Source organism: Dipodomys ordii, unplaced genomic scaffold (genome assembly GCF_000151885.1).
Source record: "Dipodomys ordii isolate 6190 unplaced genomic scaffold, Dord_2.0 Scaffold20, whole genome shotgun sequence".
Classification (NCBI taxonomy): Eukaryota; Metazoa; Chordata; class Mammalia; order Rodentia; family Heteromyidae; genus Dipodomys; species Dipodomys ordii.
In genome coordinates, this window is record NW_012267236.1 from 6,236,600 (window position 1) to 6,250,161 (window position 13,562).

At 43.4% G+C, this 13,562-nt stretch overlaps 1 protein-coding gene across 1 annotated transcript in view; it reads left to right on the forward strand.

Moving 5' to 3' along the window:
• Alk (anaplastic lymphoma receptor tyrosine kinase) overlaps positions 1-13,562 on the forward strand; it is a 716,643-nt gene that overhangs the window by 596,341 nt on the left and 106,740 nt on the right. Inside the window, exon 8 of the mRNA XM_013013560.1 lies at positions 398-498. Within this exon, the coding sequence (XP_012869014.1) occupies positions 398-498 (101 nt within the window). The remainder of the gene's footprint in view (positions 1-397; positions 499-13,562) is intronic.

The window sequence follows — 13,562 nt, forward strand, 5'->3', positions numbered from 1 at the left end:
GGGCCTGGAGAGGCTGACTCTGGAGCAGGGGAAAGAGAGCAGAGGTCATGAGACTGTAGGAGGGCGAGGTGCTGCAGAGTCTAGCTGCTTTAAGCTGCTCCTGGGTTAAAGATGGTGAGCTTGTAACACTGAGGAGGTGGTAACCAGAAACATGGTGCAGGATCCTCCTAGACAGTTAGCTAAGAACTTTATACCACATGGGATTAAAATACTAGCATTAGCTTGGCATTGTTGACAATAGCAAGTGGGATTCCTTATCCAATGTAGGTCAGAAATCAATGTCCTCAAAGGTGTTTCTAGGCTAGGTAAGAATCATGTATAATCCACTAACTCTGCCTCCCTGGAGCCCTCAGTTCATGAGGCTGGTGTGTTTGTGACTCTTTTCCTTTCTACTCAGGCCATTCCCTGATGCTCAGCACTACTGATGTCCCTACTTCTGAAAATGCTACTGTGACCAGTACTACATTTCCTGCGCCAATGAAGAACTCTCCCTGTGAGGCAAGTCTCAAAGTTCCTCCTATCCCAGTCATGTCCAGATGAACCTGAACAGATCAAGCAGCCTACATGCTAGGGCATCTCCCACCCAGAAAACATAGCCAGTGTTTTAGGCCGACTGCAACCAACAGCATAGTTAAAATCCTATCTGCAGAGAATCTTAACCTCAAACAAAAATACAAGTGACACTGTGGCTCAAAGTGGTAGAGCACTAGACTTGAGCAAAAAAGCTCAGGGACAGTGCCCAGGCCCTGAATTCAAGCCCCATGACTGATAAAACAAACAAACAAAAACACAGTAATACTCACCAGTACTGATATGGTAGGATATTGATTTAAGTGACCCAGAAATTATATGTCATAATACACAAAATGAGAAGAAGGGAATACGAATAATTTACAAAAACTTCCTACAGAATCTTTATCTTTAAAAATATATCAGATTGCTTCATTCATCAGTTGTAAAGCATCTGGGCTGTTCTATAACTTGTCTGTCTTGTGAGTAGCGATGCAATCAACTTGAGTATACAGATGGGTTTATTATATCTTGCATTCTTTCAGATAAATGCCCAAGAGTGGTACCATTGGATCATAGAGTAGTTCTGGTTTTCGTTTTTTGAAGAATCTCCAAACTGACTTCCATAGTGGTTACATCCCATAGTGTATTAGGGTTCCCTTTCCCCCCATATCCTGCTCAGCATTTGTTGTTTGTATTCTTGATGATTATTCTTCTGACTGGAGTGAGATGGAATTACATTATTTGGATTTGGATTTCCTATATGGCCAGGGTTGGTGAACATTTACTGCCCATGTTTTGCTGTTTTTCTAAGAGGTGTCTTTTTAGCTCATTGGCCTACTTATTAATTGGGTTATTGATTCTTTGGGAGTTTAGTCTTTTAATCTTCTGTATATTCTGGTTATTAGATGTCTGTCAGATACATAGCTGGAAAAGATCTGCTCTCATTTTAGAAAATATAGCATATGTATATGTATGTGTGCATGTATGAAAGAGAGATGGTGTGTGTATATGAACGTAATGTATGTATATATATAACTGCTATTTGCTTGTGCAGTAAATTAACCTCTCAGGGCCTCAATGAACTTAACCTAAAAAGTGAAGACACTATTGGTGCCTTCCCCAAAGAGGTGAGAATTAGATAAGTAAATATATAAATCAAACATAGCTAGCTAACTAATCTTGAAAAAAGCATGTGGTACCAAGTGAGCACTATTGTGCTTTACCAATGCCTGGCATCCTGCTTCATAAACACTCAAAAGAAAAGTGGAGAAAGAAGAGGGCTTTAGTCAAAAATCGGACTCCAGGCTCTCAGCGGCTGCTTGCACCCAGATCTTGCTCACAACAGAAATCCAGTTAAGGTTAGATTTGGACAATCTTGTCTTTCTGGAAACACGCAGTAGAAATACCTGGCTTAGTTTAAAGACTAGCTCTCCTCCTCAGAGCAATGTGTTGTCTTTCAAGTTGTGGACATTGTGAAACCAACCATCATTTTGCTTCTCTTTCTTTGGCTGGTAGACATCCCAGGGAGGAAGTCTTTAGGCAACAGAGATACAGTCATGATTCTCATGCTAAGGGACAAAATTGAAGCCCTTTGGGATCTTTGTGAACTAAGACCTCAGACATAAAACAAAAAAGAATGAAAGAAGCACAATCTTATCATCAAGGAAATCGTTACATTAAAGTTGAGGCTTCCCTCCCTGAGAAAACAGGACTTGGTGATGTGCAGTGTGTTGCTGCCTTGCTCTGGGTTTGGTTTTTATAACTCAACATTTGCCCCAGCTTTCTTTCCCTTTTTTCTACTTTATGTCATCTTACTTGGTTTTATATATCTCTGAACTACCTTAAATCCTTTTTGGAAGAAGTCTGGGCAGGAAAAAAGTAGGCTCATTAAATTAAATTGTATTTGAGAAACCATGCTAGCTGATGCAGATGGTAGAATTACACAGTCATTGTTGATATTTCTCAGGTGCCTCAGAGCAGGTACCTAGAAAGGAAGGCTTCCTAAGAGAAAGTCTTATGAGGACAGATGGTTGGCCCACCTGAGAGGACAGGAGGATCCTCAAAAGCATTTGGTCTTTAAATTTATTCTTCACTGGATTTAACATGAGCCTCATTTCAGAAGGCAAAAAAAAAAAGAAATGTCAAGGTAAAAGTGATATTTTTCTAATACTCCATCACTTCGCTAATAACCTTTGAGTTGATCAATAGCTGAAACAGGTGTTTTCTTTTACTTTGTTTTTCCTCCAGTACCATTTGCTCCAGGCTATCTTTGCTATTTTCTGCCCTTTTGAGGAATTTGGTTTAGCGGGCACAATGAAGGGCAGGGGAGTCCATCCCACATTTACACCATTCACACTTCTATAGGTTTATACTCGTTACAGTCCTTCAAGTTCTGCCCTACACACCATTTTTCTGATACTGGCAGGTTTTTGCATTCCCAATGTTGGCAGAAATGTTTTTCAAAAAAAAATTGTTTTAAGATAAAGACAAATAACCAAAATGGAAACATATATTACATGTATTTCCAGGTTTGTAAGGCCTGACTTATTACATCCTAATCCTCAGTGCATAAATCAGGAAAGTGGTTCCCTTCATTCAGGTTGGCCAGAAGCAGGTAGTACATTACTATGGGAGACCATGGGGTTAACTGGGGCTAACTTCAAATACCACCAGCCCTGAAGGGGCATTTGACCTAAGTATAGGAAGGTAGGCACTAGACGGAGCTCTGGGTAGAGTTTCTAGATGAAGCCTGGTTCCACAGAGACTGGCCCCGGGCTCCAGGGCTGGTGTCCACCACAGAGCATTTTCTCCAAACCCAAACCAGTTCAGGACCACGGGACCTTCATGTATGACAGAATACCTCAACATGCCCCCTCAAGACACCCCACCACCATCAATGGATTCCCACAGAAAAACTGGGATTGTCTTTGTTGAATTACCTTTCAAATCGAAGAGCCAGCTAACTAGTAAGAGAAGTATGGAATAAATGGTTATTCTTAAGCCCCACCCTGGACCTCCTGAATGACGTCACAAAGTGCAGACAAGACTTTATGTTTCCAAAGTCTGCCCTCAGTAATTTGGTTGCACACTGAAACTTGAGGTTTATTGTTTGTAGGTATACTTGCCAAATGTGAATTCAGTTTATTCCAAACCCATAGAGAGTTTTTCTCCAATTCACAGGCCCCTGAATTGGGTGGTTAAACCAACCTTTTAGAAACACTGTCAGAAAAGAGGTTCGAAATGAGGAAATGTAAAGAGTAAGGGTGGTGTGGCTCACATGGTAGAACACCTGCCTGGAAATGATGGAATGGAAGGCATGGAGACTGAGAGAACAATGCAACCCAGTTAGATGCCCACCAACAATGGGGAGAGGGCCAGAGTACAACTTGTGCCAACCCAAATTCCAGGACATTCCAGAAATGTGCCAACTCCCACCTCCTTCTTCCAGCCACTGCTGCCACCTCTCTCTTGCCAGCTGCTTCTGCAAGCCCTGCCTCCTCCTCTGCACAGTAGGGCATGAATATTTAAAGACCTCTGCCTAGCCTAGCCACAAACAGAGGACACTGTGGATTGTTGTGGTTTTTTTTTTCTTTTAGAGGAGCGGGGCTTCTCCCTGCCAAAAAACCTCTTCTCTGCAGCAAACTGGGGAACCACTTACAATAGATTCTGATTCTTATTTTATTTTTATTTTTATTTCACCAAGCCTCCGGTTCAAATAATTAAAGTTGCCACCGGGGAGGGGAGCCTTCCAGTGGCTTTCATGTGCTCGCTTACTGTCAGACCTGCACCAGTCTGCCTTGGCTTTAAGACATTCTCGGATGTGTGCAGCATCTCAGCTGCCAGTAATAAAGAGGAAGAGCTAGTGGCAGGGGCCGTCTCTGCCTCTCCCCCCTGCCTTTCACACATTCTGGAAGCTTGACTGTCTCAACAAGCCCCATGTGGTTTGAAATTCTGTTTTATTCCAATAGCCTGCCTGTGACTAGAATAATTTAAATTGTGTTCTCAGGCCAGAACAAGGCCCAGGGGCAGGAGGTGGGAATGGGCAGGGGATTTTGTGAGGTGGGCTTCCCTCATCTGCTTCCCCCTCCAAAATATGAAAGCGGCAAGAATATAAGGGACTCAGCAATTGGGGGCGTGGACCACCATTGTTTGTAATGGTCTGCTTCTAGCTGGAACTGGAGCCACTAACTAGACTTTTGACACTTGTATATCACACACACACACACACACACACACACACACACACACACACACACACTGGCATCAACAGACCTTTTTACCCTGAGATCACCCCAACCCAAGTGATGAGTCAACTTTGATTGGCTTCTGGGACTGCTGAGTTCAGGGTGGAAGGCAGGCTGTGAGTTCCCTGCAGGTCTGCGTGGGTTACGTAGCCTGGAAGGAAGAAGACCCACACTGTGTTATTAAAGGCAGCGGATGTGGCCCAGAGGCACGTGGCCAAGAACACTGGCACTTGGAATTGCCCTCTGCCCTTTGTTAAGCCTGCTCAGAGCCCTCTTAAGGCCCCTAGAGAAGGCTAGAAAACTGGGGATTTTGTTGTTTGTTGTTGTTTCAGTAAATGGCTCTCTAGTTGATTTGCTAAGGCTTTTCAGAGTGCTGGTGACCACTTCTGGAAACAAGACCCTTCCTTTCCCTGCAGCCTCTCAGTGTGAGTCAGAAGCAAAATAAGGTGAGAGTCATGGTGGTGTGGATTGGGCTTATTCAACTTGCCCCACTTTCTCCCTGCAGACAGACAAATAGGATTTTCAGGAGGGAAAAAGTGAAACTTTTTTGACCACTGTGTTTTTAAAGTTTATCAAACTCAATGACAAAAATCCTCCGTGGAAAGGCAAGAAGTGGAGGATAAGAAGGATCATCAGTATTGTAAGATGGCTGAGATAGAGAAGAAAACCAAAAGTAAAAGATCTCTGCCTTCAGCAGCTCCCTTAAGCCCCCGACAAGCACTGGAGAGTGAGCAGGAATATTTGATTCAGCTCTCTGTGCTGAGCAGAGCATACAGGTCAGGGCTGCCTCCCTGCCGCCCCTCCCCCCCACCGCCAACACACACACACCTGTGATCTGGGTCATGATGCTTGCTACCTGTCCTAGAAATGGGAGCAGCCTCACTTGCAGGAGATGGGGGAAAGGTACCCCAAGACTGACTCTGAGCTTCATGCTCTTTCTATCTCTCTGCAGATGGCAACTCTTCAGCCTTAGGAGGAGTTGGTAGAACTCAGTAGCCTCAGGCATCACAGTCAGCTAATTCAGAGTCAATTTTCATCTCTGGAGGCAAGAGGCTAATATCACCTTATTAGTATCCAAAGGGGAGCCATTGCTTCTCACACATGGGACTCAAATGCCACATTGTAGGTGCTCTGTTCTCAGCCCCGGGTAGTATAACTCATATTAGCTGATCAGGAAGGAGAAGCTAGTGCGAGACCTCATGGGCTTCATCTTAAACCAGGTTGTCATTTCCAGAACCAGTCTACTTTCTACACAAAACATTATGTCCATGGAGGAGGATGCTCACTCATCTCCCCTGTGCCATGGCTGGCAGCTGACCAGTAGGAGAATGAACAAATCCTGCCTAGGGTCAACCTTGGCTGAGGGCAGACTAGTGCTGTATAAATACTTGGTATAAATAAACCTTTATAAGTAGTTAGGGACCAGTGCCAATCTAGAAGAGATTTCAAGGCATCATCATCATCATCATCATCATCGTCATCGTCATCATCATCTGTCTCTGCCTCTCTCTCTGTGTCTCTCTATCTCTCTGTCTCTCTCTGCCTCTGTCTCTCTCTCTGTGTCTCTCTGTCTCTGTCTCTGTCTCTCTCTGTCTCTGTCTGTCTTTGTCTCTCTCTCGCTGTCTCTCTCTGTCTCTCTCTCTCTCTGGTCTGCCACAACAGACTGTTCTTCATCTCAGGAGGAAGTCCAGCATGAGGCTTCCATGATTGCTTTGATTAAAAGCAAATCAGGCCAGATATGGTGGTACATACCTGTATCTCAGTATTCAGAAGACGGAGGCAGAAGTTTCATGTGTTTGTGGCTAGCCCAGGCCACACAGTGGGTTCTGAGCAAGCTTAGACTCTCTAGCAAAGACCCTGTCCCCAAAACAAAACCAAAAAAAGAATATCCAAAGGGTCTTGCCAGGGGTTGTCTTCACAGTCGCTGGTCTCTGAACATGCAGTCAGATTTGAGGGGAAAGCCATTTGGAAAATACCTTCTTCCTGCCCTGGGACCAGGGTCAGGATCTAGTACCAACATATGACATCCATCTAGGTTGTTCACGCTCTACCCAGAACATAATTTGGGGTCCAACAGGAAGCACTAGGTCCCTCTGGCTCCCACAGGGTAGTGCTGACACCTGGAGCAAGTCAGAGCAGCAATGGGGCCCCAGTGGCTGCCTCCTCCTGCCCCATGAGCCAAGAGCCATGATGTCCCCCATGCCCAGAGAAGTAAGGCTGGGCATGTGAGACCAAGGCAAAGAGGATGGTACAGTGGGAAGAGCTAGGATGGGGTCACAGAGACTTTGGAGAAATCCTGCCACTTTCTAGATGGGAGACCTCGAGTACATTACCTCCTTCTTCTCAGCTTTAATATCCTACTGGTCATGTAGCTCTGAGGACTCTCAGCAAGGCTGAGGAGGGAAATGGTCCTCAGTTTAAGAAGCTCAGGGGAAGATCCTTTTCCTGAAGCCTCCCTCTAAACACAGACTCTGTGTGACCTCTCTTCATCCCCTGGTGATGATTAGGACCCTGCATGGTGCATTTTGAAGAGTACCAACCCTATCTTGGTCACTTCTGAAGCTGGTCTCAACGACGGCTGCCCTTTCCCTGCCCTGGGAAAGCCCCACCCTGACGCTGACAGCATACTGGAAAGCCTAGGAGGACTTTGGCTTTGGTCACTGCCAACAGTTCCAGTGATGGGCACAAAAATCTCAGCAAGCCTAAGCGTGTGCAGCTTTGCATTGGCATGCAGGGAAGGCAGGGGCTGAAGTGGTTCTAAAAGCATTTTCCAAGTGGCTTTCCATCAAGACTCACTGGGAACATCTGGATTTGAGGCCCTCTCTAAGTCTCCCAAACATCTGTAACAAACATCGCTATGTAGGAAGTGCTGCTCTCTACTTCCCCATGTCTGCCCTGGAAGTGAGTGATTCTTCCCCATTCTACAAAAGAGGAGCCCAAACTGGGGCATTGGACCACTGGACTGGCTGCAAGAACTGTCAGACATCCAGTGAGAGGGACAAGTCAGGGAGGGGCTCCAAAGGCACAGCAGCATGGTGAATCAGCAGGTACTGATTCCAACTGTGTGGCCAGCCACACAGGAGCTGGGTAAGTTCAACAGAAAAGTTCAGGAAATGTATTTTCAGTATCATAGTCTCTAGCTTTAAGATCATTTATATGTTACTCAGCTGCACAATAGGAAACACAAACCCAAAGTCTTCATTAGACCCCTCAGACACCCTAACTCTATACCATAGAGAGAAAAAAATGGCCTTTCCTTAGTCTGGGGCTGGGATAAGAGACTCTTAGTGTCAGTAAAGACAACTCAAGATGTGCATATAAAATACTGATCCCAACCAGGCAGTGGTGCCTCACACCTGAAATCCTAGCTACTCAGGACGCTGAGGTCCGATGATCACAGTTCAAAGCCAGCTTGAGTAAAAAAAAAAAAGCTGATGTGGAGCTGTGGCTCAAGTGGGAAAGTGCCAGCCTTGAGCAAAAAAAGCTCAAGGAAGGCACTTAGGCCCTGAGTTCAAGCCTCAGTACCAGCATAAAAATTAAAAAATTAAAAAAAATACTGACCCCCTGGTAGAAGGCTGGCTCTATGCTAAGCATTTCACTTTAATTCCCTTATTATCAAAACAGACAGTGGGGAATTGTAAATCCCATTTACTAATGCAGAAACTAGGGTTTCAGGATCTGTATGTCTTAGTAAGGTCAACCCGCTAGCAAGCAACCCAGCCACAATGCAAACTAGGTTTGTGCAACTCCAAGGCCAAATCTGTAAACACTCTAAGGTAACTGGACTCCACTGAGGTCATTTGAGGTTAAATCCTAGCTCTGCCTCATTTATGAACCATCTGACCTTAAGCAAGTCACATCCAACTAATTGGAAAAACAAAACAAACAAAACAATAACACTGTTTTACTTGCTGTGTGAGATTGTGCCCAGCACCAGATGAAAATGTGAAAACCCCTCATCACCTTTGCAATACTTTGTGAGTGGGAGCAATCACTGTCATTTTCTGTGCCTTGCTCAGACTCCAGGAAGTGGCTACTACAGACATTGTACATTCTCATTTATTTTGATTTCTCTTCCCAGTCAATCAGCAAGCAACATGTGGACAAGTTGGAAGTTTGTGGGTTTTTTGGGTTTTTTGGTTTTGATTTTTTACTAGCAGTAGTGCCAGGAGGGTATGCCTAATAGACCCACTTAACCAATCATTAATTAATTAATTACGCAGTCCTTCAAGGATAGGGGTTAGCAAGAAGACTCCTCATTGAGTCTCCACGATCCCACAATGAGTCCCGACTGAGAGCTCTGAGCTAAAGAAATTCTTCCCTCAGCTTCTAAAGAAAGAAGGTCCAGAGCTCAGCACTGTCACCACTCATGTGCTTGACTCTGCAAGGATATGGGCTAATGGGCTAAGATAATCAACAGCTATTGTCACTGCAGTTGGACATAATTAATTTAGTACCTTTGAGCCATTTAAAATTAATACCTCCCCCAGTACATGAAGCAGAGGCATGTGAAGCGTTCTGTCTACGCTCAGATGTGTGGTTAAAATTCTTGTGGTCCTTGGCACAGAGTTGGGTCCCACTAAAAAGCCCCAGGCCTGTTCATTGCAGACCCTCTGACTCCCAGTGATGGCCCTTATGTAGAGCGGTGCCCTACTGAGAACACAGCTCCTCCCAAGATGTCAAAGGCTGTACTCTGGGGACTCTGGGTCTCTGCAGATCTTCCTGTGCCTCCGTGAGTCTGTGCCATTTCCAGTGGCTGTCTGTGAAGGTCATACAAGCTTGTTCATTGCACAGAGTTGATCCTGGTCTTCTGAAAGAGGATGATAAAACCATTCCTCAGCCCCAGCTTCAATGCACACAGAGAAACTGAGGCACAGAGCATGTTGATACTCAAAATTGCACATATCATTACAGTGTTCCTCAGAAGAAAAGATCACTTTTTTCATTCCATAATACTAGAAAGGTAATTCTCCAAGGAACCTGAAAGATAAGAAATGAGACTGATTTTTTTAATTTACTTTATTGTTATTATAAAAGTGGTATAGAGAGGGATTATAATGAGTACAGCTCCTTTCATACAGTGTCTTCTGTTCCCGCACTCTTTCCCAGATTGAAATTTTTACTATAGTATCTTCCACTCGATCCTACTCTAGCTTTTTGTATTGTTTTTCAGTTTGGGTTTTTTTTTTGTTTTGTTCTGAAGGGCTTTTTTTGTGTTTGGTAGTGTATGAATGTGTGTGTGTGTGTGTGTGTGTGTGTGTGTGTGTGTGTACGTGCACGCACACGCGCATGCATGCACATGCGTATGCTATTTAGCTTAACATAGTATGCCCTGCCTACCCTTCTCAACATAAAGGATCAGGAAGTGAAGCTGTGGCTCAAAGTGTTAGAGTACTAGCCTTGAGCAAAAGAGCTTAGGGACAGAGCCCAGGCCTTGAGTTCAAGCCCCACAACCAACAACAAAACAAAAAATACAAACAAGAAAACAAAAACAAATACAGTTTAACTGGGAATGTGGCTTAGTGGTAGAGGGCTTGCCTAGCATATATGAATCCCTGAGTTCGATTCCTTAGTACCACATTAACAGAAAAAGCAGGAAGTGACACTGTGGCTCAAGTGGAAGAGTGCTAGCCTTGAGCAAAAGAAGCTCAAGGATAGTGCCTTTGTCCTGAGTTCAAGCCCCAGGACTGGCAAAAAAAAAAAGGATCAGATCTTTGGGAATCCGATGTCTTTGTTAACATGGACATGAGCTCATATAACCTAAGCCACTATGATAGATCGTCAAGGAGAGTAATTGTTGGCCCCATTTTACAGATGGAAACTCTGGCACTCCGAGATATTCTGAAATAAATAAATAAGACCAGACGCCTTCTAATTCCATAGCCCAGGCTCTGCCCACGGCACTGTCCACTTCATCCCTCGGAGCTCCCAGTACGTCCTAGGGGCCTTCAGAAAGAACTCAGTCCTCCTCTCTTTTTCCTCTTTCCAAGACTATCAGAATCCTCCTTTACTGCCTTTTAAAAATATAGCATTTGTTGTTATTCCTGTTATAAAAGTACTCTAGTTTCAGTTTTGAGCATTAGGAAAATACAGTAAAGCATGAATTTTATAAAAAAAGAAATTGCCCACAATCCACCAAAAATAACTCCTATTACCAAGCTGGCATATTTCCTTCCAGTCAAGCAGGGTTTAACTTTGAACATCGCTGTAGATAAAGAAAGAGCTTAGACTGATTTTATGTCATGACATATAAGCTTTTTGTGCCTTCTTATCTTTAATTTTATATTTTCATAAATCAATATTATTCCTCATAAATATGGTTGTAATAGTTATGTACCTCACCTTTATTTCATAGTTTTTTCTTTAGCTGTCAAAGTCCTAAGTGTTTGCTGGTGGAAATTTTGGAAAATACAGGAAAGATCAAAGAAGAAAAATAAATCAGTACTAATTCTATTACCTCACCAGCCACGAATGCCGATTATTATTTTTATGCATAATCTTCATGTTTTCTCTCCATATCCTTACAAGGTGGTCCCTGCCTTTGATGTGATTCCTCAAAAAAAGAAAGACAGGAGGTAGTATCTTCCAGAAGGATCCTGGCCTTTTAAGTCTTCTGCATGACCAGGAGTCCAGCATTCTTTAAGCTTTGGTAATTGCAAGTACTTACAAGCATCACATTTCATTTGCCTTTTATTAAAAAAAAAAATACATTCGGCCAGCTTCTTGCTGTGTGGGTTGATTTTTCATTAAGTTATTTATAGCTAGAGAGTTGTTGTTTATTTTTTTTCCAGGCAAATTAGAACATGGTGAACAAAAGCACTGGATTTTGCAATAAGTCAATAGTCTCAGCTAACGTTAATGAGATACCATGCTGAAATCAGGGAACTCTTAAAATTACAAGGTCACACCCAGAATCACAATGCTGTGGTACGTTAGGTTAGTGAAGAATCTTGATCCCCTTCCAGAACTTGTATGAATGTCTCGGATAACGATTCCAATCCTGGTTGTCCAGACTCTGCAGGTGCTCCCTCAGTGGGATGAGTATGTAGGGTACCTGTCAACACCCCCAAGCAAGCGCATCTTTGTGCAGCTCTGCCTACTAAGCCCTATTTCCCTCTGTTGAAGTGAAATACACACTGGAGACCCAGCCTTGGTTTCATCTCTACTGCTGGAACTCCCACTGACCTTCAGAAATTTGAAGAAAGATAGCAATCTCCACAAGTATTTCCTCCCTTTGGGGGTGTTGCATGCAATGTGGATATTATTTAGTACTGTTGTGGTCTTTTCAGCTTCAATCCCATTACGGTATCTTCTTATGAGTTCAAGAGATGGTGCTAAAGCTGCCACGAGATATGCATAGCCAAACCAGGACACATTCTAGACATAAAATTGCAGTAATTACCTCTGGAGGAGGAAAGGGCTATGAGACAAATAATAGCATTAGGTCTGGCCACAATGCTGCTCCTGCTTTACATACAGGACTTTAATTAATAAAATGACAAACACTGGAATCACATAATTGGAAAGTCTATCAGGCTCTACTGAGAGGCAGGGGAAAATGGCCCTTGTGAAAGGGCCAGCTGGAGCCAGGAGATATAATTGCTGGTGGCGTGCTCCTGGGGGCGTCTCTTCTCACTTGTCTCCCTTGCTGTCTGCATGTAAAAGAGTTTATTAGTCAAAAGCTGCCATTTATGACCTATATCTATTAGGATATGTCCAGAAGGATCAAAAATTTTATTGTTACAAGTGTTATTTCTTATAAATATAATTTTGGATCCTCATATTTGTGTGAATACATACACACACACGTGTTAATTGGCTCTCAGAGACAATGTTGTAAAGGGCTTAAAATCTACTATCTCCCTAATTCCTCAGTATGAAAATATTTCTCAGTAAGATCTTATTGAAATATAAATTCGGATACAGGGGAGCCAGGGGGAGGGCCTGAGGCTTTCAATTTGTGGTAAGTTTCCAGATGATCCAGTGCTGTTGGTCTACTCTGTGTGTGTGTGTATGTGTGTGTGTGTGTGTGTGTGTGCGCACATGTGTAGGTGCATGTGTGCATACACACACACTGGTCCTACGGCTTGAACTCAGGGCCTGGACACTGTCCTTGAGCTTTTGTGCTCAAGGCTAGTGCTCTACCACTTGAGCCACAGCTTCATGTCTGGCTTTTTTGGTGGTTAATGGGAGATAAAGAATATCACAGACTTTCCTGCCCAGGCTAGCTTTGAACCATGATCCTCAGATCTCAGCCTCCTGAGTAGCTAGAATTATAGGTGTAAGCCCCATGTGCCCAGGCCACAGAATACATTTTGCACAACAATTATCTAGAAAATTGTCACAATATGTCCCAAAGTTTTCATGGCTATAAAAATATAGTACATATCCATGCCCTAGACATTTGGCAGAAAGAGCAGAGACCCAGGTGTAAGTTCCAGTTCTGCATTGAATGGGCTAACTGTCTATGGGTAGCTACTTTGCCTCCTCTAAACCCTAGATTCTTCCTCTAAAAAACAAGGGTGAAAATCTCTGCATTGTACTCATAACCTGATTTAAGGAATAGTAACCTCTTTGTACAACTATTTAATAATTTTTTAAAAAGAAACCTTGTATGAAGGGATATTATGAGTATAAAGAAAGACAATATGAGTGCCTAGTGGAGCTTTCTCACATTCAGCAAATAATCAACTTCCAAATGACTTCATATTCTATAGACTGCCTGGTAGAAATAGGTATTCAGATCAATTCCAAGAGTGTTTTGTGCCTACTCTGGGCACTGGAACCTTGTTCTCAAGATCAAGC